The sequence below is a fragment of the Columba livia genome, chromosome 1 (assembly GCF_036013475.1).
Source record: "Columba livia isolate bColLiv1 breed racing homer chromosome 1, bColLiv1.pat.W.v2, whole genome shotgun sequence".
Classification (NCBI taxonomy): Eukaryota; Metazoa; Chordata; class Aves; order Columbiformes; family Columbidae; genus Columba; species Columba livia.
In genome coordinates, this window is record NC_088602.1 from 44,456,684 (window position 1) to 44,483,126 (window position 26,443).

General features: G+C 42.6%; 1 protein-coding gene across 8 annotated transcripts in view; it reads right to left on the bottom strand.

Annotated features, from left to right (window-relative positions):
- The window catches only part of KLF12 (KLF transcription factor 12), a 254,973-nt gene that overhangs the window by 70,914 nt on the left and 157,616 nt on the right, over positions 1-26,443 (bottom strand). For 6 of the 8 annotated variants that reach the window (XM_065055600.1, XM_065055571.1, XM_065055564.1 and 3 more), the window contains 2 exons: positions 11,329-11,464; positions 123-182 (listed from right to left, as the gene is read on the bottom strand). In XM_065055600.1, the coding sequence (XP_064911672.1) occupies positions 123-182; positions 11,329-11,464 (196 nt within the window). The remainder of the gene's footprint in view (positions 1-122; positions 183-11,328; positions 11,465-26,443) is intronic. The other 2 variants (XM_065055615.1, XM_065055621.1) reach the window with 1 other exon arrangement.

Sequence of the window (26,443 nt, forward strand, 5' to 3'; positions counted from 1 at the left end):
TTACTCAGCCCCACATATCCCCCAGATGTGATATAAAGAGGGAAAGAAAGCCAAAAAGCACTGCTACTAGACTTTGTCAATAAAACAGAACATTATATAGTACACAATAAAATGCTTCATACCTGGAGTTGAAAAAACGAAAAGGGTTAACAGCTGACCTGGCACAGCCCCACATGCTCTCTCTGGAAATTGAACACAGACAATTAGGAATTTTAAGTTACCCCAAAGAATTGCAGGGGACTTAGATAAGCTTGAGGAACACTTACTGCAAAGTAAGCACATGGCCTCAGTGTGGAAGGGACTTTAGGATTTTCCCTTTTGCCTAAAACTCCTTCTTAAATTGAAATTGCTCCGTAGAGGTCCCAATGAATGCTAAGCAAGTCATTAGGAGCTCTGCCATTAGGTTGCACGGGAGAAGAGTCAAAGCTTAAGGGCCCAGGTGTCACTTAGTGGCAATTCTGGATCATGGTGGATCATATTTTCTTATTAAAAAATAATCAGTGACCAAGAGGAAAAACATTAACGAGAATCTAGAGCAGGCAGACGCTGAACGCAGGGAAACAGAGGCTGGAGTGAGCCTCTGCTCCCAGTATTCTGCCGCTTAAGTAATATTATTCCCAACACACATCACTGAAAAACCCAGACTTTAACACTTCTTCCTTAAAACTGAGACCCCACGGAAAACAGATAATCTTCTAGAATATTATTTGGAATACTGAACAACACAAATATACGATGTAATAGCTGTATAAACTCCTATGTTGGGATATGGACTACGTGGAATGCTCCTTTTCACAGATGAATTCTGATCTGCTGCCTGTGCTCAAACAAGAAGCATCATACAGCTGGCTTTTGGAAACAGTTCCACCATGTTAGGGGAAAAAATCAACAACTGTAGAAAGCCAACTCCATGAATAGCCCCCTTCAGTCCCTCTCTCTGTGGCTTAGGTCTCAAATGTACCATGAAATTAGTCTGAGACCAACGCCCAAGAAACTAGCAAAAATATTAGAATAACAACATGAATCACAAAAATGTTCTAGCACACCAGCAGCTGAATGCATTTGCACTGGAAACTTTTTGGATCCTTTATAATGCTCAATTAAAGTGGTCAGGTTGGCATTGTAATTGTTGAAAGTGAAAAGGGAATTTTCAAGGCAACTTCTCTTGATTTACATAATTACACTTGCCATTCATCCTTGGAAACCTATAAATAATCTAATTTCTTCCAAGATTTTGCACTGCATCTTTCAAACCTCTCACATTTCCTTGCTTCAAGTGCACAGTAAATATTTGTCTTCTTTCCTGTTTGCTTGATTTTGCCATTTGTTAAAATGTTGTATTTCTGATAATGACAGAAATCTACTATCAAGGTGACAACGATGTAAATAATTTTCAAAGTCTAAGTTATTAGCTCTATCACAGCCTGATACTCTTTATTTTCACCTTCTTTTTCCACTCTCTGTGTAGAGTCTCTCAGAAACATATCTCAGGTATCTGTCCCATGGTATCACTAGGTACAGGTTTTATTTCACAGCTGCATCAGACAAAGGGCACCGGGACAAAATCCCCGCTACCCCATTAGCCCTGAACTGAAATCAATATGCACTGGAAAAATGGCAACTAGAAATGACAACATTGACCATTCTCTCCTATGTGAATTATTTTATAAATATCTCTGTGCCCTATTGGAAAAATATTTATTCCTACAGCTGACACAAAACACAATACCTTACCTAGAAGTCATGACTCTAAATTTTGTACACTTCTTTTCACAAAGGCCGTTTCAAAACAACTAAGCAATAGGGCAGGCAAAATACACTTGGTGAGGATGATAAGTATTTCCACGATGAATTTTTGTGACAGGAAATTTAGCAGATGACTAAAACTCTGGTTAGAACCTACAGTATCCAGGAACTGATGTGAAACACTCCCAGACACCCTCCAATCAGCCTCCCAGACACCTAAAACTTGCTATGCTCCTCTCTTTTTGGCCTGAAAGGCAAACAGCTGTGGCTGCTCTGATCCAGAAACCCTGAGGAGAAATGCCCAGCTCTTGCCTCTGGGGCTGCAACCTTATCTGTGCTATGAAAATGACCGCCTCCATTTTCATATTTCCCTGACCCGCTGTGGCAATTCAGTACATACCCAGAAAGGTAACTAAACAAAACCATGATCCAAACCTTCATTCTTGACACATCTTTGTTTGCCGTGGCTATAATGAGGAAGGTGCTCAGCTCGACTCTGAAACCTGTGACTACCATTACTGTTGTCACACCTCAGGATTAGCTGCTTTTATCTCAGCCACCGCTTTGCTTTACTCCCTGTTTCAGCCTTCAATCCCTTTCATTTTGGCTACAGTAACTTCATACGTGTGGTGGCTTTAAGCTCCAATTATCCGTTTCTTGATGTGTCCAAAATAGTAGCACTCGTGTCCTCAGTCACACGCACATGGAGAAGGATGCTGCCTTGGCACACGGGCACAGCACAAAATAAAACCTCTTCCAAATCCACCATCTAGGAATTTATCTCCAGCCTAAAAAGAACTTGCTGTGAGAAATGAGGTTGCGCTGGAGTCACTACCAGTCAAAGAGGACTGAACTAGCAAAGGGGGAAAGCCAGCACTATCTTTTCCCATTGTGCAGGACAAAAGGAAAACGGCAGAAAAAAAAAAGGTGTGTATTTTTTTTTCTTTAGATCCCTGTATTCACATGCTCAGTCAATTATACCTTGCTAAACAGCGTTCCCCTCTTTATAGTGCCCTCTTTTGCATGCAGCTTGCATACCTGTGACCTAAACAACTTTGTTTGTGTGTTTTTGCATGCATTGATCTAAACATTTTTCCATAAATCAGTATAAGCACTGCTATTGAGATTTAATTGAGCTGCATGTTTGTCTATCTCAAAATCACAGGAACTGCCTTATGGAAACGGAAAGATAAAAACTTATCTGATCAAGATAATGAAAAAAGAAGTAATTTTGGCTCAGGTGACAGCAGAGGACAATGCTCTTTCTTTTTCTTATCAGTAAGTCAAGGTAGCAGTTCACTGAGTTAGTTTTATTGTGGCTTTTTCTGGCGGTTTTCTGCTACCTAATCAGCACTGATGAGTATTTGCTACAGCTCTGAATTTCCTAATGCACACAGCTCTGCCTCTGCTTTCGGTGCTGATTTAGAAAGAGAAGAAAAAAAAAAAAAAAACAGAAAAAGCTGAATAACGAATCACAGGGGAAACAGATGCCAAAGAGGTGTACAAACTGCAGTAATGCATAATGCTATTTATAATTCATTCTTCGGTGTCATGCTCTTCAAGCAATTACACGATGCCTGCCTCCCTATCGGTAAAATGCATTTCACATCTCTAACCACTGGTGACTCAAGCTTCACTCTGGAGCAGCACATTGTAGAGGATTAAACACAGGACTAGAAGGCAAACGTTCCTGATCCCAGCTCGCCCTCTGCTTTGCTGCGTGGCCTTGAGCAAGTCACTAACCTGTGGATAATTACAATATTTGAACACACAGGAGACCTGTATGATTTAATTAGTTAATGTTTGCAAAGCACTCCAAAGATAAAAAGTGCTATATGAATTGTAATCATACTCTATTGTTTTGAGGCATTTTATTCCAAAGCACGTTTGTGTAAACATGTTTAATAATGTAAAATCCCAATAATGGCAAAGTTTGATAACTACCTTGAAATGACTGGCACTTCTTAGACTAAAATTTAAATTAATTAACAAATTTAATCTATTTTTGAGAAGAAAATGATATGAGACAATTCAATATGGACACTGAACTGAAGCTGGGAGGCAAAATCTTTGAAATTTTGCTTATGAAGGATAAAGGTAACGAAAGAGGCACACAGAAGTGTATCTATGAACTCATACATGTTACAAATACCTTTCCTGCTGTACTGTGATGGCCCCCGAAAGAGCCCAAGTGTTGAGTTACTTTTTCTTTTCTTTTTTAGCAACCAGACTTCTGTTACACTTTCGGGGTTAATCATTAGACCCAATTAAGTTAATGGTAAAACTCCTCTGGACTTGAACAGAACTGGGATTCTTTGGTCCTTCCATCTTATTATGCACTTAATTTAAATATTTCTCTTAAAAGGAAAATATTACTCCTAGCAATGGTATGGTAAAACACACAGTGAGGAGCAATGTCTAGCACTTCAAAGTGATTCAAAAGAAGTGAACAGACACCCTAATGGCAATGTTTCCTTGCTCTAGATTCAACAGTCATGATAACTTACCGTTACAGGGGAGACAGGAAAACACAATTTTGTGTAGACCAAGCTAAAAGCACTTTTATTTTCAAATTAGCTTTCTTCGGGGAACAATTTGACAATACCCCTATCTCCTAACAAACTGTCATTTAAGCAATATCGTCCTTTCAAAGCAGGCTCCATTTGATTTACAGTTACCGTCCACCTGGCCCTTATTCCTAATGACTGCTGGGTGATGGCAAATCTGTTATCCTGGCAAAAGGCTCTGGGATATATACCGGCAAATTTCCACGCCAAAAATCCTGGAATCTCTGTGTACACACACAGTGGCATCCTTAGATTGTACTGACCAACTGTCAAGTTATTAAACTTTTTTTTTTTTGTAAAATAGCACACATAATTAAAAAAAAAATAACCCTTTTAGAACAGTATAGATCCATTTGGATTTGAGATAGCAAAGGCTCATAGTTAGTGTGTACAGAGCAATTGCCAAAGGTATATCGGGCTTTCAAGCTCTTGCAAGAGAAGTCCTTAGTACAGCTTTAGGCACGTTCATTTTTTATACGTTTAGAGAACTGAAATTCTACTAGAAAAAAGGTTTGTCAACTGCCATATAAATACACTGCAGGAGAAGTCAGTATTTCTTTAGTGAGTTGTCTGAGCTGCATGTAGGTAGGAGAAAACACACCTCTAGTCATTGCAGAGGTCCAAAGTTCAGATGTACTGGTTCAGTTTCTTCTTGAGTCACAGACTTCCAACATGGCTTTAAAAAAATCACATAGCGGGGGATTCCTCGTGTACAACTTCAGCAATGTTAAGTTTATCACTCCTCCTACGCCATTCATCCAGGCTCCTTTATAACCATTAGGGAAGGCAGGCATCTCCAAAAGGTAGATGATCCAACTGATGAGATGACTGGACCTAGAAGTACGCACATCTCTCCACTGAAGAAAGATGAAATACTTGAGCCTAACTTTTAGATAGATTAAATTGTGAGAGACTAACCTTTTCTATAAGGATATGTCCAAACTGGACAGTCCAGTGCTGCCCAGAGGTTCCCCAAGACAAGTGAGACACAACAAACCTCTGCCAGCTCAATGACGCCCTTGGGTCATCAGCCAACATCCGCCCCAGCAACACTTCTCACTGCAGAAACCTTTTCTGCCACAAGACGCAAACCAAAACTAGAACAGAAACACCCCTGGCATAACGACACAGTGGGGACATCAAACATAATACAGATGATCATCCATCTTACAGGGCTCTACATCACCAGTGTCTTTCACTTCTATATCGGCATGCACCCCTCCCTGTCTATTAATGTTAAATAAGTCAGTTCAGTTTGAAGACGGACTCTGGAGGAGGTTGAGGAGAAGCGTCACCACATAACAGGACAGTTCTCCTTTCTGAGTGTGAGGTTCAATTTTACCACAAGAGTGCTGCAGCAACTGTGCGATCTCCTGCTCTAAAGCTGTACTGCAATGGAAGCATGTAGCCCAGACTTGGGAAATCTTCATGAGAAGAGTAAAATTGAAACTGATGTATCCCCATGATTTTGCTTTGGACAAATTAGCATTCTCCAGTGAAGAAAATGCTTTACTGAAAAATTCTGGACCAGCACTAGTCAGTTCTCCATCTGTAAAATCACCATCCAATTGTGTGCCAGTTTTAAAACGAGCATTTGCTTATGAGGGGTGGATGTACCAGAGGAGAGAGATGCAAAGCTCACATGAGTACTGCCAAATAATCCTTTGCTTATGTTTCTTGGAGACTCGGGACAAACTATTTTGTCTGTAACTAGAGGAAAAATCTGAGGTGAAAGTTCCCTATAATGAATATCACAATGGCAGTAACAACCGCAGCTGAAGCAGGAAAACAGACAGTATCAGTCTAGAAGAAGAATGGCTGAGGGAACAGTTATACACCTCAAAAGAGATGAAAATCAACCACAGAAGTTGATTCATATTGAAGAAGAAGAGGGAGAAAAACAAGAAATGTAATTCAAATTTGAAAAATACATACCAATTTAAGAGTACACTGATACAGTGGCTATGCTGTCTCTCTGCTGTGGAATTTCCTTTTTGCTAGTACAATATCCAAAACTATCTTCCACTGTGTTGCAATAGTAAAACCCAGCAAAATTTAAAAATAAAGTAAGATGACCACATTAGCATCAATGTATCAATCACATAAGGTCGCCAAAGAGATTGTGGGGAAGGGTCACAGCCCCTAATCTCATTTTCATAAAAACAGTCAGCAGCACCCAGCTCAGCCCCAGGAAGAGTTCACGCTAAAGGTCACCACAGTCACATCCAAATGACAAATCACATTTCTATGAATTAACTGCAGCTGTAACTACTAGTATTCAGGACCTCCTCTCAGAATTTTCTCTCTCTTCATTACCCCAGAAAAATAAGAAGCTACCTTAAGTGTCATCAGTTCATATGCACAGTCCATCTTTTCCTCGACAATATTTGAAACAAAAAATGGTTTGATCATGGGGATTCCCTCCGCCTACAACCTCTACAGTGAAAAAAGTCTAGATAAAGAAAGAGGAATTTTTGGATCTTTGGATCATTACCAATACACTGATCACAAGTTCGTGCTAAAAACCATCCTCTGTCTCTCCCGCTTCTGCACACGGGAGATATTACATTGTGCATGTTCAGGGAGAGAGAGCTGCATGCTGTAAAATAATGAATTTTACTGCACAAGTGTGCAGGGGAAGGAGGAGGTGAATGCCCTGCTCAGGATTTGCATTACTGGGTACGATGGAGGTGGCTCCAGGGATGGAAGGGCTGTCAGGCTGGGGAAACAGCACCCTGCCTCCCAAAGGGGCCCTTAAAAAGTTTTTCTGGCCTTCCAGGGCTTGACTGATGCCTTCACTTCCCTTGGCTTCATAAAGATTTCTAGAGCGTATCTGAGATTTGACCCTGGATATATGATGCTGTTCTTGCTGTGTAATAAGCGTCAGCGGTGTCAGGCACATAGAGGCAAATCTGCTCTTTGCTACAGAGCTACATGTCAAAATGAGTTTGTAAAACATGCTACAAAAAGGATGAAATGCTGCTTACAATGCAAAGCCCACTGAAATCTACATATTGCTGCAATATTTATTATCAGTCAGAGCATATTATTTGACATTAATAAATTATTCTTAGCCCATATTTTGGTAAAGTATTGTAACCACCATAAAGCATCACTGTCACATAAAGAAGTTTCCCCAAAGTACCCTGCTTGAAATAATGACTTTGTTTATCTATAACTTTACATTATTGATTGGGTTTGCTGAACTGAAGAAGGACTATGACATCATTCCAAAGAACCACTGAGAAGTCTGGAAGCCCAGCCAATATACAGCTAGCAGCAAGAAGGCCAATTTCCTTAAGAAAAAAAATAGTCATACTTGGTTATTTTACAAATATGCAAGCAAATTACATTTTGTTTAAATAAATAAGAACTAATGTGAAACATGTGGCTCCCTCTGTCTGATTGTCACAATTTTTACTGGTAAGAGGTTTTTTTCCTAAGACTATAATGTACCTGAAACAAAGCAGCAACACAATGAGATGCCTTCCAGTCTTAGAGGACATGAAAAGCAAAGCTTTCATACAGGCATTTCAAACTGTCCTGTGACCCAGCGACAAAAGGGTAATTTCCAAGACAATGAGCTTAAAAATGCATGTATTAAAACACCAGTTTCTCCTCAGTCACTGACTAGTTGACTTCCTTCAGCTTGTGGTTAAAACCTTGTCATTAGTTGTAGACAGTGATAAGGTTTCCCCTCAGCATCCTTTTCTCCAGGCTGAACAGCCCCAGTTCCCTCAGCTGCTCCTCATCACACTTGTGCTCCAGGCCCCTCACCGGCTTCATCACCTCCTCTGCACTCTCTCCAGTATTTCAATGTCCTTCTTACGATGAGGGGCCCAAAACTGAACATAGTATTCAAGGTGAGGCCTCACCAGCACTGAGTACAGTGGCACAACCACTCCTCTAGTCCTGCTGGCCACACTGTTCCTGATACAAGCCAGGATGCTGTTGGCCTTTTTGGCCACCTGGGCACACCTGGCAGATTTAGAGCCAAGGGGAGATGCTGGTGCATTCAGTGCTGTCCTGTCCCTCCCAGCTTCTGGCACGCTGACTCCCCAGCCAGGTGCCGTGGATCGCTGCAGCCTCACCTCACAGCAGAGATCTGCAGCACTGACACGTGTGTCCCGGGCAGCTGTCTGCACCGCCTGCAGTCAATGCAGAGGAACGGGCGCTCATGGGCTTGACTCACCCTCTGTCTAAATTAGACAGTTAGAATAGGTCAAAAGAATTACCACCTGGACATGCCAGCTGCTATGCAGCCTGTATGCAGGGAGGTGAGACAACTCGCTTGGATATAGATGCCTATGTTGCAGATGTCTAACCAGGCAGGACAGAGCCCCACAGACAACATGCAGGGAAAGTCAGGAGCCTCACCAAGGGAATCCCCCACAGAACTGCGCATTGTGTGAGGGGCTGCACAGGACCAACCCAAAGCTAATAGCTACCACAGGGTATTTGAAATCCCTTTCTGCTCCTGGAGAATAGGCAGCAATAGGCAAATATATACATACATGTATGTATTTATAACCCTTATGTAGGATAATTTAAAATGTGTCTGAAAAGTAACCAGAAAAACGTCAACTGTTGTCTCCCACCTGACACCAGCATCCACAAATTAGGCTTGGTATTTCATTTAACAAAGACGAGATTGCACAACAGCAGTCCGGCACTGAAGAAAAGGGTGCTGCCATCCCTTTGGAGGTCCCAGCCAGTATTCCACAAGAAGAGAAGAGTCTCTCTCAGCAAGAAGTTACTTTTTGTTGTCAACTGTTTAACTATTCACAAGAAAGCTTACAAGCTCACTTAAGAAAGAACACACTCTGTGGCACAGCCTTCTAGACTCTGAGGTCCAGCCTACCTCACTTCGGCACTTAGCTTAGACCTACGCTTTACTGCCTACTGAAGCAGCCTTTCTCTGCATGCCCCCGCGCTGCCTGGTTATTCACCAGAACAGTAGGTGCCTTTCCATATCCTCAGAGGAAATTCCTGTCTGCTAAGTTTAGACACTGAAATTGAGCACATAGGGTCTCCCTTTGGAAGGCTTCAAAGGCACTTTCCTCTCTGCAACAAGGGTACATAGAATGTGGGCTTTTATCATCGGTGGACTGCTTTGCTAAATGTTAAAGACTAAGGTACATGGTTACATAGCTAAATGAAGAATAGAGCCCACCTCTAAGGCACTATATTATAGACCAAGAAAGAAATAGATTGAGTGGAGTTGGTATAATGTGCTAACATCTCTTTTCAGCTCAGCAGCTGTATGTGTGGTGTCTGTGACTGAGAATGAATAAAGAAGACACATTGCAGATCACAGTCAAATTAGATTCGCCTAATGGGGCTTTTGAAATAAACTAACAGATTACTGTTTAAACAAAACACATAACAAGGATGAGTTTATGTTGTATTATTAAATTTCTTAATTTAATTCTTAAGGCTCTAGAGCCAGCCAAGTAATATTCAACACATTTACCTTCACAGACTGCGGAACACATTGTGGAAAAGCTAAAAAAGCTTTTCATGGTTTGACCGATTCTGCAAGTGTTCAAGCAATATCAATCGTAGAGAACAGTACCCACTTGTCAGGCATATATTAGAAGTATTTGCTAGCACTCTGTGCTTCCTCTTTCCATTAATTAGACAGAACTATTTAGTGCAAAATCATGATGGGTTGTTTTATTTTGCTGGCTTATTATGTGTGCTATAAACTGAGAAAAAAATACCTAGCACTTCAGGGCCTGTTGTTTTAACTAGCGAAATCAAAATATGTGTGAGGCCTGCCTATCAAGTAATAGTGTCACTGGCGAAGAAAACTTCCCTTCCTTTATCACTGTCAGAAGGGCAACATGCTAATTACAGGGAGAGCCAATTCCTAGCCTTGCTCATAGAGACCTCCCTCTCTCCTTAAGGGGAATATACGTCTGGGGATCACAGTTACTGTGCTTGATTATAAGACGAATTAGCAGATGTCTGGTGAAAATGCAAAAAAGTTACCTCCTCCCCAAACATGGCTTAGAAACATCAGCACTTATGGCTAATGATAGTCAGGATAACAAAGCAAAACATAAGTACTGTTAGATAGCACATTAAGACATTTAAAATGCATCTATAAAAAAATCATATAATAACAACGTCTAACGGCCTTTATTATATTCCTTCCTATTTAATAATGTCCAGAATGTCCATATTTTGAACCTCTCAGCTAAAGAGATGTGTTTTGTGGGTGTAGCACAGGCTCCAGTGCCTGGAGGCTCTAGTTCTATTTCCAGCTCTGCTTCAGATGTACAGGGTGACCTTTACGCATAACCTCATTTTCCTCACCTATAAAATGGGGATATTAATACTTATTTACCTCACAGTTGGTTCCTTTCCAGCTGCTATAGTGACTGAGCAAGCTCATGCATCTACAGAATTGCTAATGCTCATGATAAATTGTTTCTTTTTTTTTTTTTTTTTAAACAAGCAATACAGTTATTAAATTAAGAACTTATTTGTCCGTTCATAAGAATTTGTTTGTGCATCCAGTGAGTAAAAATACACAGAAAAATAATAGCAATGGAAAAACTGCTGAAAGCCGCTTGTTAATTTCCTTTCAATGACAACCTCCCTCAGGAGGAATGTAGGCAGCTCTTGTTTGCCAGAAACTAGAATGAACTTCTGGATGCTGCTTTCCATCAAGAATTTTCATAGTTTTTGAGTGAAAGCCTGACCTGGTCTCCCTTTGGAGAGGATACAAAAATTCTGCAAGCTCCACAAGTAAACACAGGAGAAGAAACAATTTCAATTTGACACTTTACCTAATAACGAGGGCGGAAAGAAAGAAAGGGAAAGAGAAGCAGAGTGAGATACACAGCCATCTCTTCCTACAGAGAACAATGCTACACACAAGAGATACTGGCAGGTACACCAGCTCGCAGATGGGGGGTCATCCCTGTGGTACAGACAAGGGCCAGTGCCCCCATCAGCCCCAAGCACCTTGGCAACACTCGTCCCGCTCTGAGAACGTGATACTTACTCTTGTACTGCTCTGGCTATGGAGAGCGCTGTAGATCCAGTTTCATTAACGCTATCTAAGGTCACATTTGGCAGGTCATCATCATCACTGTCACTTTTAATTTGTCTGGGAGATAGGCCTCGGGGGTCCATTTGTGCTGGAAAGAGACATATAATAGATTAATATGAGCGTGCTGAAATTAATCTCATCCCAGAACAACATCAGGGTGCACAACACATCAGCTCGCTCGGGATGGATGGCACTGCTTGTGCTGAGTTCCCCAAACCGGGTGACAGATAGACAGATGCACCAAATAGTGCCACAGCACGGCACAGGCACTCCCAGCCACGCACACAGGCCATGCCAGCGCCCTCGGCACACCTGAAATAAAACTGCATATGTAATAGTCAGCAAAAAATCAGTTTACCCTCAAGTTACTTATTCTGGCTGTCTTCAGAAAGCAAAGAGGGAGGGCTATGTCCACTTTGCAACACACTCGAGAGTAAATTTTACAGTAATTTCACAGAATCACAGAGTGGTTGGAGTTAGAAGGGACCTCTGGAGACCATCTAGTCCAGCCCACATGCTAAAGCAGGTTCACCCAGAGCAGATCACACCTGAATGTGTCCAGGCAGGTTTTGAATGGCTCCAGAAAAGGAGACTCCACAGCCTCTCTGGGCAGCCTGTTCCAGTGCTCTGGCACCCTCACTGTGAAGAAGTTTCTCCTTCTGTTTAGATGGACCCTCCTGTGCCTCAGTCTGTGCCTGTTGCCCCTCATCCTATCGTTGGGCACCACTGAAAAGAGTCTGGTCCCATCCTCTTGACACCCACCCTTGAGATATTTATAAGCATTGAAAAGATCCCCTCTAGGCTAAACAGACCCAACTCTCTCAGTTTCTCCTCATAAGGAAGATGCTCCAGACCCCTAATCATCTTTGTAGCCTGATGCTGGACCCCCTCCAGTAATTCCTTGTCCTTGTTAAACTGGGGAGCCCAGAACCGGACCACAGTACTCCACAATTTCAGGAGCGAGCTTTGATTTTGACTGTCCATCATGAGATGTCAGGCTGGGACACATGTCACTCCGGTTAACTAAAAGTTAGGTGTCAGAAATTCCTCAGTTGTACTGATTCTTGATTCAGTTCAACACCAGTGTCAACTTGTGAAGGAGCCTTCCCTCCACATCACACATGGCAAAGCTGCTGCATCTAACTTCACACAGGCAACTAACCTTCTGGTGACTGATGTCGGGCAGGCTTAGGAAGACCTTTTGAAAAGTCACAGGGTCTCAGATCTTACAAAGAGCTGCAGATCAGGAGCTGCAGGATTGTTTTGTCCCTTCACAGCTTACACTGTCCATACTCTATGGCAATGCGCTGGCTGCCTCGTGCTGGACACAGCCAGTTCCAACCCAGCCACCACAGGGCATGGCTGAACCCCTTGGGGAAAATGTATTCAAAAAATTGTAAAAAAAATGCCACAAAGGCAGAGCGAGGAAGAAAGTGTGAGAAACAGCCTTGCAGACACGAAGGTGAGAGGAAAAGGAGGGGAGGAGGTGCTGCTCCATGGTGGAGTAGATTCCCCTTTACCTGGAGAGGCCACGGTGGATCAGAGGAACAATGTGAGGAGGAAGGAGCAGAAGAGAGGAGCTGTTATGAACTGACCCCAGCCCCTATCCCCCTGAAGGAAGGAGTGAAGTTGAGCTTGGGAAAAAGGGGGCAGGAGGTTGGTACTTACCAACCTAATCTATTTTTATCTGGCAATAAATTAAGTTTCACCAAGTCAAGTCTGTTTTGCCCATGACAGTAATTGGTGACCCATGAGCTCTTCCACCTCATTTTCTCCCCACTGTCCCACTGAGGAGAAAGAGTGCGAGAGTGGGTGGGTGGGCATCTGGCCAAGTTACGTTTGGTGCCAAAAAGAGAGGGAAATGGAAAAAGGAAAAAAGGTAAAAAGGAAAAGAAGCTATCTGCCTTCCCTCTTATACTGGCTGCTGTCCTCCAAAGGGAAGCAAGAAACCTGAGTGTGGGCAAGGGAAGGAAACCAAGATGGGTGTCGGGGAGACTATGAGGCACAAGTGTGAGCTGAGATAGTCCTGAGGGGAACTGGGGGTTGCTTGTGTCAGGGGACAGACAGAAACTTGGGAGGTGTTGTAAAGAAAGAGACATTCCTCCTCACCCATGAAATACCACGTAGGGTTAGTAAGTGCTGAGAGACACCGAAAGCAGCTGGAGTAGAGAGTAAAACTGGAGAGGTGCCCAACCCTGCAAGGGAGGAGCAGGAAGGGAGAAGGCAGGCAAAATGATTTGTTTAAAGAATGTGTTTATTTTGGTTGGCCAGGTGAAATAGGGGAATCCAAGATTATTTATTTAAAGAGCCAAACGTTGCAGTTTGTTAGCTTGGGCTCTCCTGTAACACCGTGCCAGGGACAGGACACCTTCTGGGTCTCACAATGTGCTTTTCAAGAAAGGTACCTGTCATTCCTATTCAGGTCTGGCTGCCCACAGCCCTGGACAACAGGCATCACAGGCTCCCTTTGGAGATCACAAGCAGTTCAGCGGGCCTACAGCTAGACAGCAGCTCCCAAACCCACAGTTACATTTCCCTTTTTTCCATGTTTCTCATGTTACTGAGCTATCTGACTCTAGAAAAAGTGACTAAGTTACACTGGAGAATGGATGGGGTGTAGACACCACAGGAGCTGTGCAGACAAACGCAGCACAGATGGACAGCTGGGCTCTGGAAAGCACTTCCCAAATGAGTGATGACTTGAGGGAAAGTTGGTCTTAAATTTTAATTCATATCTTAGCTATGAACCACCTCTGAGTAAAAGAACAGCGAGTGATTATAACTACCCTTCAGCTGCATTTTCTTAAAGAACTTCATAAAGAAAATACTATTAAAATAAGTTTAGTAAGCTGATGCAACAACCCCTTCAGGAAGGACAGTGCATTTACAGATGCACGGTGTGACTTCTATTAATTTTCTGCTAGCACGGTCTAGGTGCCTCAGTAATGCTGGCTACATTTGGACTGCTTATTATTTCTTCACGTATGGTAAAGAAAACACCTTTTGCTTATCAAAGCAAAGATTGTTGACAATGAACAATGTCTTGCATGAGACAAACGTACAGCAGCTCAGAAATCATTTAAAACTTTTAATTGTTTTAGGCAGAATGAGCACCATTCTGTCTGTGCTGCTTAAAATCACAACTTACACATGATGGCATTCAATGCATACCTGAGCACTAGGGATAATCTAATATTTGATTTAAGAGCAGCTGAACCATCTAGTTAGCTGATTTAGCCCTAGAAAACAATTTGGAAAGAAATGCTATTTCTGAGGATGTCTTGTTCCCTAATGTTCCTTCTTAAAAGCAAATTCAAGTATGAGATTATTATTATTTTTTATTACTTCTTCAGTTCATCTTAAAGTGAATCGCATTACAAGAAGTTATATGTATCTGTCCAATATTTAAATGCTGCTATACATGATGCTTTTGTGAAAGTTGATGTTGGTAAATAAAATGAAAATTGTAACAAAAAAAAATATATGCAATATTTTGTATTAATGGTAGCTTAATCTTACACTACAGCAAAAGTTTGAAGTAGCTAGCTCAGAAACTTTTTTAATGTTTAAACTCAAGCCTAACTTGAAATCATGAAAGTTGTTACATGATTTAATCTGTAATACAGTTATTATATACACATTTTAATTACTTGAATGTGAATACACAGAGAGATTGTGTAAATGTATATGAAAAATCTTATGTACTTTTGTTCCTTGTAAGACATGCTGTTTCATTATTATTGCAGATTGCCAGCTCTTAAGTTATTATTGAGACTCCTGTGATACTTGGTGGCGTTTTCAGATTACCAGAGGAATGTGCTAGGATGAAAACTTTCAATTAACTTTTGTCTCTGCTCCATGAGGTAAGTCCTACCCTTGTGTACTTCTAACACAGCCATGAAGTTGCCAATGGGGTTGTATTTTTGCACCTAGGGATAATATGGCCCACTGGACACATTTTTCCCCACCGGACGCTGTTTGAGCACACTGTGCGGTGCTTGAGCAGGGTGACAATAAAAGTTGAGGAATGGAAATGCATCAGCAGGCAAATTCAGAGGCAATTAAAAGACATTTTTGTCATCTTTTTGCAGTGAACCTAGCTAAAGATGGTAACAGAGACTGAGGGAACAGCAGGAAGATGTGCCAGGGGAGGTTTAGGCTGGACACTAGGAAAAGGTTCTGCACCCAGAGGGTGGTGGAGCACTGGAACAGGTTTCCCAGGGAGGTGTCACAGCCTCAAGCCTGACAGTGTTCAAGAACAGGCTGGACAACACCCTCAGACACATGGTGTGAACTGTGGGGTTGTCACAAGCAGGGACAGAAGTTGGACTCGATGATCCTTGTGGGTCCCTTCCTACTCGGGACATTCTATGAATTAAATTAGATAATGACCTAGGGTTTATTCCTTTCTTTTTTAAAGTTGATCTACATATACACCCTTGTTTGTCACCCTCTCCATTTGTGACTTCTTCTCAGCTTGTAGACCAAGGTGTCGGGGAGCTGAGGTGACTAACCCAGAGACTGAACTTGTCCACTGCCAGCTGGTGAACACCGCCCTGTTTCCTCACCAGCACGGCTGCAGCTGCTGCAGGGAAAAACGGCCTTTAAAGCTATTCTCTTCCCCCAAAATGAGCCATGTCAATAACCGACTGGCCAAAAGCCCAAAAGATATCTCCTCCTCACCACTCACTACAGTGTGCAAACTGCAGTACAGGATTTTTATACATTTGCAGTTCATGACTCCTACTTATGTCAACAGCTTTGACTTTCCCCTGGACGTCTAAGAACAACTGTTGAACTGCTGGCACTAAGGTTTATAAAATACCAGAGGCAGTTCATAAACACTGAATTAAGAGTAATTATTGGCCTAATGAACATCAAACTGGAAAGAACGAAGAGATGAAGTCAAGAGATAATTTAGCAAATTAGATAAAAAAGGTGGAGGACAATGAGTAATGGAACGCAGTTGGCAAGTGAGGTGGAGGAGAGCCCAGAGAACATGCCAGTGCATTTTAGCCTCGATTTGTGCTGTACTTTGCTCTGATGAACAAGCTTTGCCTTGAACTTAGGACCATGGTCCAGAAGAGACCCGGCTGGGTCACTGAATACAAGTCTTCCCTATCACAAGCAGACACATTACATTAATAAAGCTCAAGTCTTAAAAATGAGCTGGTTTTCTTGCCCTTGCCAGTCCTCTTGAAAGGCAAGACTTGTCCAGCAGAGCGATCCGGTAGCTTTGTGAAGTGTGAATGAGGCTCAGGCGAAGCAAGCAAAAAGAAACTAATTAGAAACTGCTTTAGTGGGAGAAAGGTGTCACTGAAAGAGTGCACAGGAGCTACAGAACCAAGCTGTGGGCACCCATGCTGAAAAGACTGGTGAGCCATGGGAGGTATTTAAGAATGTCTGCAAGTGCTGAAGGCTGCAAGCGGCCACGTCGCGTTCCGTCTTTGTTAGCCTCAAGAAACAATGATCCTTTTTGCTAAAGACAGTCCAGGGAATTGCTCTTGATGCATGTACATATATGCAATCATTCCTCAATGGCGCCTTTGCCAAACTGTACCAAAAAGCACTTTCCCTTTGGGCGGCACAAGTAAATTCACTCTCTGCACTTGTTCTAAGGTAAGATGTGCAAATGAGTCTCACATACCAGCCTGTAAATACTCCAGAATGTGGTCTATCATCATTAATACTGTATCTGCCAGCTGTCAGGTGCCAGTAGGAAAAAATCCTATCTGGATCAGATATAAGCTTGCTGCTATTTCTATCAAACCAAACAGTTTCTTGGCTTTAAAACTGATGCTGGTTGTGAGGGCCAGACAATAGCTGATCCTGTTTCTCAGGGCACAACTGCCCCTTCTAAAATGCTGAAGCATTAAAACTTGCATAGCAACTTTTTAATGAGCACTGATTGAATCTGTGCTTTCTGGCACACAGCTGCATCATTTTTGACATGATACAGGATTAGCCATGCCATGGAAGCAAAATCTCCAGGAATGACCGAGCCCGCCGGCTGCTAAGGGTAGACAAACCCCTTGAGACAGGACACAGCCTCCATCTGCCCACGGGAATAACCTGAGCACAGGGCCATGCCGTCAGAATATTTTTATCCTTCTCCAGTCTCTAAACTTGTGCTCCTGTCTGTACTGAGGCATCTCTTGGGAAGTGGGGATCGCAGATTTAAGTCTCTCTTTAAATCACTGGTCATCACACTATAAAAAAGATATAAAGCTACTGGAGAGTGTCCAGAAGAGGGCTATGAAGTTGGTGAAGGCTTTGGAGGGGAAGCCGTATGAGGAGCGGCTAAAGTCACTTGGTTTGTTCAGCCTGGAGAAGAGGAGACTGAGGGGAGACCTCATGGTGGCTACAGCTTCCTCACAAGGGGAGGAGGCGAAGGAGGTGCTGATCTCTTCTCTCTGGCGACCAACCCGAGGGAATGTCAGGAAGATGTGCCAGGGGAGGTTTAGATTGGCCATTAGGAAAAGGTTCTTCTCCCAGAGGGTGGTGGAGCACTGGAACAGGCTCCCCAGGGAGGTGTCACAGCCCCAAGTCTGACAGTGTTCAAGAAGAGACTGGACAACACCCTTAGACACATGGTGTGAACTGTGGGGTTGTCACACGCAGGGACAGGAGTCGGACTCAATGTTCCTTGTGGGTCCCTTCCAACCCAGGACATTCTATGATTCTCTCCAGGCAGACGAGAGCCCAGCATTTCTCCTCTCACTTCTCACACACGTGCTGGTATCACTGGGCTGCTGGGCTGCTACCCCACATCTCTCATATTCGGGCCCCACACAAATATGTTCTGATCACTTTCCTTCTTTCCAGCTATTATTTAAGGATACACCACCCAAGCGCTCTGACCCGATCGTGTGAGGCCAAGCGCTGCCAAAAATCCTGCAACTGGATGCTTGTAGTAAGTGGCCTGAACCTGGGCCACCTCATGGGTGAAAAAGGCCATATACTAACATACTGCTGCCACCACTTACCACAACCTGATTTTTTTTTATCCAGTCAAATTTCCTGCCAGCGAAAGGGATCAAAAGTCATCCCACCAGAAGGCTCATGAAGACCCAGTAGAAGTAATTTCACATCTACATGCTATCTTTGATTTAAAGGCAAATCTGAGCCCCTTGGGTTAAAGATGAACGAAATATTTAAAAGCAGGAGAAAACTAAGTAATCATCAGGAGTTTCGTCTCTCTTTATAGCTAAGCCATGTAGCATTAAGTAATGCCGAAATGATTTATTATGAGATGATGCTTGTTGGCATGAAAACAGAGAAAATTTCAGCTTTCTGCAAAACTGAAGCTTCTGGCTCATTTTATCTTAAAACCTCCTTTTCTGCTTGAAGTTAACTTCTCTGCTAATAACTTCATGAGCATATATACATGTAGGCCTGCTGATATACCACAACATTATACATCCTGAAGTACGCTTCGTTGTTCTCTTAAAATAATTAAAAATCTACTTCTGCTTTTAGAAAGGATTTCCATATTCAGAGTCCGTTTCCTGTTGCTTCGCACGTCAAACTCCCCACTCTGCTTTCTCTGAAGGATGACTAAGTATTCGACCTGCTAATCAAAACGGTGTCTCACGATGGGGTCTCCAAACGGCCCCGACACCCACCCACGAGCAGGGTGACACTGGCCCACAGCGTGGAGCGTAACACCGCGGCCTGTGCGAGGTGGGACATCAGCCTGGATGGGGGGAGGCCCCTCTGGTCCTGCTAGTTCTGATCCACAGCCGGGTGACGTGTTTGCTCTTGCAAACATAGCCACAGGTTTTTATGGCGATGTGAGTTTAAATGATGTGGAAACGTAAGGTACCTCAAATAAGCCAGAAAAAGAATGTTTGCTGTTGCCAAATGTCTTTCTTAGGAACTCCTTTCCAGTTGCTTCTAGTGCACGCTGGCATACAGCAGCTAAAATATAAACTGTAAGCAAAGGTCACTTTGCACTAACCTCCATTAGGAATGGAAAACCAAATGCTACCCCCCACACCCCAAAAACTCCCCTTACAAGAATCTCATCAGCACTGCTGTACACACAGGTATGTCCGTGTGTCTGCAGAGCTGGAAGAACTGAAGTAACAAAGCAACATTTGCTGCCAGATTCCTAGAAGAATGGCATCACAGAATCACACAGAATCACAGAATGTTAGGGATTGTAAAGGGCCTCAAAAGATCATCTAGTCCAATCCCCCTGCTGGAGCAGGAACACCTAGATGAGGTTACACAGGAATGTGTCCAGGCGGGTTTTGAATGTCTCCAGAGTAGGAGACTCCACAACCCCCCTGGACAGCCTGTTCCAGTGCTCTGTCACCCTCACTGAGAAGAAGTTTCTTCTCAAATTTAAGTGGAACCTCTTGTGTTCCAGTTTGTACCAATTGCCCCTTGTCCTGTCATTGGTTGTCACCGAAAAGAGCCTGGCTCCATCCTCCTGACACTCACCCTTTACACATTTATAAACGTGAATGAGTTCACCCCTCAGTCTCCTCCAAGCTAAAGAGACCCAGCTCCCTCAGCCTTTCCTCATAAGGGAGATGCTCCACTCTCTTAATCATCTTCATTGGAAAATACAGTTAAGAAAATTATATGGCACTCGTGTTGTAGTACTATTAATCTGCCAGAGTCAGAAACACCACAAAAGAAGTAGTTTGAACATAATAACAATAACAACAACAATAATAATAATAATAATAATAATTTGCCACGGAATTACATTTCCATCAGCCCCCTTCCCCTCTCAGAGCCCTGGACATCAGGAGCTGAGTGACACTGGGAGGAGAGGGAAGAGCCTCTCACCTCCTGTCTTCAGGCAGCTATATTGCAAATACAACCACCCCATGTCCTCCTGCTCTCTTCCCACCTGCCACGGTTCCCTTAAATCCAAAGAAACATCTCTGTCCCCAGAAGCAACACTGAAGAAAATGATCTTTGGCCTCATGGACCCCGTGGTCAAATCTGGAAGAGAAGTAATTCACAGGGGGAGACACTAAAACCAATCACCATCACTAAAACCAATAACCTGCCAACAGTTATGCAGGAGAATGTCAAAGGAGAATGTCACAAACACTGTTGTGTGTTTCTAACAGTAGAAGCAACACTTCCAGGTGCAGATGTACAGGAGCTGATTGAAATTATGCCCTCAGAGATTAAGTGTTAGTTATACTCTGGTTTATTTAATGAGTTTTAGGAAACCAAATCCTGGCTTTATGGACCCAACAAATACATGGCAATGACGGTACTCATTATTTTCTCCTTCTAAGTTGGTTCATACTATATGAAGCACATATGCAGCATTTTTCTTCCTATTTCCAGTTCATTATAAGCGTTTTACACGATGAAAAACACTCTTGAGAACACCTATCAGATTTTCAATCAAAACAGCTTGGTGTCTGGCAGGGGCAGCAGAATTGGTCGATTTATTTCATAAAACTTTATGTACAAAGGAGTAGAATCCATGAACCTAATGGTCAGAATATAGAGTCTACAGGGGTAATTTTTATTACAATTTATAGCAAGATTACCCATACTCCACAGTTTTCAGATTTTATTGAGATTTTATGGGTCTATATGGCTAGAACAGTTAACTGCACTCAGCATATCTATGGTTCACAGAGAACAGGAACCAGCACTGAACGCACACTGTAACTAACCTACCAGAGAATAATAATTGCTATGATCCAATCAAAGGCAATATTTAAAAATCATTTCACCAGTCAAATAATCTGCCATAAACCTGTAAAATAGCTGCGTGGAGAAACACAGAGGTGAGAGTGATTGCATGGATGTAATATATGCACATATTTAAGCATCTCTGTCATTGGGTTGTATACTTAAACATACAACACCTTTTTTGTAAGCAAAGGACTTTTCTCTTTCTTAGCTCTTTGAATGCCACGAGATCCCATCTACACACACACAAAAAACTCCAAAACACCAAACTACTGATACTACTGAGATTTAGATCTCCCTAAGCATGCAATACACAAATACTTTATCACCAAAAGTAGACGGGGAAAACAATAAGGACAGAATATATTTAATATTAACTAAAATATTGCAGAGCCACTACAAAACAACAGCAGACTGCAACTTAAGACACTGCAACAATCTGGAGAGATTTTAGACACCAGAAAGTTTCCAGCAGATTGGTCCAAGGCACAATAAAACCCAAGGTGGGGATAAAATAAATGACGAGTGTTACGCATCTGTTTCTGCTGGATCCAAAATTGTGGGATAAAAGCGACCAGATTACAGCTCAGCCCTGGTGAGAGTACAGAGCTGAAGGACCAGAGGCATTCTTGGCATGAAAGACAAGGAACTAACAGCTTCCAAAAGGTGCAGGGACTTAGAGTATGTGGAAATGGACTTCCTCATCCTCCTCATGCTGGGTGTCACAAATAAAGTTGCAATACACATTTACCCCATTCCCTTCCCCCAAACCTGCTCCTAGTTAAAAACATACATGTTGTTAAATCCACTGCTGATATATCTTAAAAGAGCATGTGCTTCCATAGTGGAAAAACCTAAGCATGTCACTAGTGAAGTCACCAGAAATACAATTTTTCTGGAGATTCCAGTTTATGGGGACTTCCCATAGACAACCCAAGCTGCTTTGCCTTCAAGCAACTTCCTTCTCAATTCCAAGTACCACAGCGTATCTTGTAACTTGTGTTTTAACTCTCTATTCTGGTTAGAATTGCTGTTTACTATAGTCCTTAAATATATGCACCATCATGTCCAGTAAGACAGGTCCCACCCTGAACACAAGCATCTCCTTTGCCTGTGTCCAGCTACCCATTGCCAACCTGCTTCTCCTTTCCAAGCACCACCAATAGTTCTTCCAGACTGACCAAGCAAAGAGGAGGAGAGAGATTCTGCATTTTGGGGGGCGGGAGGGTGGAGGTGGACAGGTTGAAATATGTACAGCTGCAAAAACATTTTTGTGTATAACAACAAAAAAAATGAGGGCTAGAAGTAAGAACTCTCCACCTCAATGCAATTCAAATCCAAAATAACCATCTACTAAAATGTAGAAAGGATAATCACTTCACATGAAATAAAAAAGGCAACACTACTGGTTTTAATTAAGAGTCTCTTCTATAGCATGATTTATACAAACAGACCATATAATCTGACATTTAAACATATGGAATGGTTCTCTAAATTTCTAACTTTGTACTACAAATTGTGTTTACTTTTGTGGAATAAACTTTATGGAAGGCAGAAATAACAGGCTGTACTTTAAAAAAAAAGCAACAAAAACCAAAACCCAAAAGGGAATAGATAATGTAATGTACCGGTATTACCTGCTTTACATCACACAAAAATTTGTAGCAGAAGGTATTGCATTTGCTACTTGTTAATACATCCATGGTGAGGAATATGGCACGTGTAAACTGTGAAAAGGACATAATCTAGGTCTATACACAGATGTGGTAACATAAAAATAGTCCACCTCAGTGTCATTATGGATGTTTATGTACAAGGGAAGTGGATGAAGTTCAGTTGGCAAATTTATAGCATTCTGAACACTGGATTTTGCAACTGGCTGTATCTTCTGAAAACTTTAAAACCCCTAAGAGTGAGAACCCCCCAAAAACGTAAATATCGAAGTTGGTGCTTGGCGCATCATCATCATGAGGGAGCTTCTAAAAGGATCTTCAATGAATGGAATAACTCTTTTGAACTACAGAAAACAATTTTAATGGATATTTTGGCAAAACCTGCTGCTAGAGAGACATGCTTTGCCATTAGTATTCATGGATATTTTCTAAAACCAAATCAGTGGAAAGACTCAGGCTACTAGGACCAGAGTTTGTGGGGGAACATGTTGGTGCCTTGTTGGGTCCTTTCACTCCTGTCTGTCTGAGCCTCTCCTTGTTCCCCTTCACCCTGCCTACCTGCCTAGATCTCTTTTCAACCCTTCTTTTGCTTCTTCCTCTTTCCTCTGTTTCCAACTCATTCCCATTTTTCCTCTTGAACATGTTCACACTCCACAGCCATCTCACCACCTCTCCTTTCCCCTTCCTCCCTTCCATCCTGCCCCTCTCCCCACTGCCCAGACCCTTCCAAACTCTTCTTTGCCTCTTCTCAGCCACAATATTTTTTTGGTTTACCCTTTCAGGGGACTCATACGTCTACTCAGATCTGCAAACTTGGCTTGGTTTCCCCAAGTACTTATAAAGACAAAAAAAAAAGGACAATGGTCCAAACCAAACTTGAGGTTCATGGCACAAAGCCACAGCGGTTCTAGAGTTTTTCACCAAAAAAAAAGCTGAAATAAATTTTTCAACATGAAAAATGCTACATTTTTTTCTCCACACTCAGGAGGAGTGGAATAGATTTTTTTCTTGAAACTTTACTCAAAAAGAAATCAAAAAAAAAGAAAAAAGAAATAGCCTGAAGCAGACTTGAGGCATGGAAAACGTTAACACTAAATGGTTAACACGTAGACAGACTTTAAGCAACTGAAGGCAGGGTTTTAAGAAAATCATTAGGCAACCTTATCTATAGGTGCTGCTACCTGCTGTGCCTCTAATTACACCTTTTAGCAATCCTCACCATTGCTGAACAGGGAGGAGAAAAAGGCAAGGAAAGCGTTTTTCATAGGATTATAATGCTATATTATACTTCAATGTATAATAATGTCTAGTGGTCAGAACATAGTCCATGCAGCAGAAAATCTCAAAGCACTTTTTAAGGCTTTGGACGACAAGCCAGCAGTGGCGACCACTGAAGGACATGAGCTTTGTCTCTTTGCCACATTGTAGAGGGTGGCAGAGGGGCCAGCCCAGACCCACAGTGCCCACAGGGACTTGTGCCTGGCTCCCGCCCCCTCCACACCCCCACACATTACTGTGCATTGTGAATAATGCAAAGATTAGGTTGTGGGAGGCAACTTCCACAGCTGGGCTGGTGGTGTGGGTGAAGCACACAGAGACCCCCCCCAGCTTAGGGGTCACCCTGGGGTGCCTCCTCTGCAACGGGTCCATCAGGGGGATGTCTGGAGGAGAATCTCCACGGTCAGCAGGGGAATCTGTGTGTAATGGGGGGTGTGTGTGTGCACATATGGGAGTGCTGTGGGATTGCAGAACAGTGTTAGAAATTCGCAGGGATTTGGTAACTTTCTGTAAATGCTGGATGTCCAGCGGTGGGCTACAGAGATGATCACGGGTCTAGAGCATCTTTCTTATGAAGAGAGACTGAGAGAGCTGGGTCTGTTCAGCCTAGAGAAGAGAAGAGAAGGCTGAGAGGGGATCTTATCAACGCTTATAAATATCTCAAGGGCGGATGTCAAGAGGATGGGACCAGACTCTTTTCAGTGGTGTCCCATGACAGGATGAGGGGCAATGGGCACAGACTGAAGCACAGGATGTTCCATCTAAGCATGAGGAGAAACTACTTTGAGGGTGCCAGAGCACTGGAACAGGCTGCCCAGAGAGATTGTGGAGTCTCCTTCTCTGGAGACATTCCAAACCCAGCTGGACACATTCCTGTGTGATCTGCTCTGGGTGAACCTGCTTTAGCAGGTGGGTTGGACAAGGTGATCTCCAGAGGTCCCTTCCAACCACAGCCACTCTGTGATTCTGTGAAATGGCTAGTCTTGTATCACCAGTACTGCACATACCCTCCATTGATTACCTTCTAATTATGTGTTGTTAATAAATCCCTTAAAATGCTTCAATTGTGATTTTCATTTACATTAGGTGGACTGAAAGATTTTTGTCCTGCAAAAAGCATCAGTCTGACAGAACGGTGCTTCTGTACCATGATACCCCTGGCTCCCATTGCCCCCGTTGCGGTGCAGCACGCGGTATAGGACCTGATGGGATGCTGCCGGCAGCTCAAATATACAAAGATCAACTCTCTGCAAATCCATCTAGTTTTCAATGCTGCGCAAAGGGTTTGATTTAACGGGGACACCTTGCAAGTAAAAAAATAGGAGACAGAGGGCAGGACAGAGAGTAGAAATGAGCATAATGGGAGGCAGAAAAGGAGATCTGCAACTCTCCTGAAGGAAGATGCGATGGGGAACACCAGGATGAATGACGCAACAGAGAACAAGATGACAGTATGGGTTAGAAATATTAACAGATAAGGAGGAAGAGATGAAGCAGAGCCACGAGAACTCAAGGAACAGCCAGCAAGATGGGAAGAACTAGACAAAATGGAAAAACAGAAAAATAAGGGGAAACAGAAGAGGAGGTAGTGATTTCTTGTGCTGGAGGGAAGACAGAATTCAAACAGAACATGAAGAAAGGAGTATCGGCTTGCGCTGCCAAGAAAAACAGCTGCCAGGAGGAGAGTTTTATCTGAGAGAAAGGAAAGTGGACTCCATGGATCCTGGGAAGCACCAGGGGAAGCAGAAAGCCACCTGAGCAAAACACCTAGAGGCAGCATTAGAGGGATGGTGGTGGCCTTTGAAGGTTTTGCAAAAAAACTAAAAATGGAATGGTTCTAGTCAAACCTGGAAAGAAGAGAAAAATTCAGCATGAGGAAAGCAAAACTGCAAATAAAAAGTAAAAATGTTTCTCTATATCCTCTTTCCTGGATTTTTCCCCTAAGTACCTGTACCTAGAAAAACAGGAGAGGTCTGAACTTAAGTCTGATGTAATTATCATTAATTTTAGCATTGAAAGTATCTCTGTTTCAAGATAGTGCCTAAGTCTCTTCTGAGTGAACAGGACTTAGATACAAGCTAACGTAAAATATCACTTTAAGTGCTTCCCAAGCACATCCCTGCATCACCAACATGGTCTCTGATTTAGCCAAAAATCAGAAAGGAATACAGAGATTATGGGACAAATACTGTTGATGTTATCTGTGAATCAACTTTGTTTCAGCCTGTGTATTTTTTTATTTCTGAACATGATCAACATTCATGTAAAAGCTTAAAAGTTGTGACTCCAGATGATTCCAAACCTGCATTTCTCCTTCAGCTGGTAGGGGATCTGCAACCAATTCAGTCTGACAGCAGTGACCTGTTAGCATCTGTGTACAGTTATTTATTGTGTTCAGCACCGAAGTTAATTTATGCAACATCATTGCATTTTATTATTTA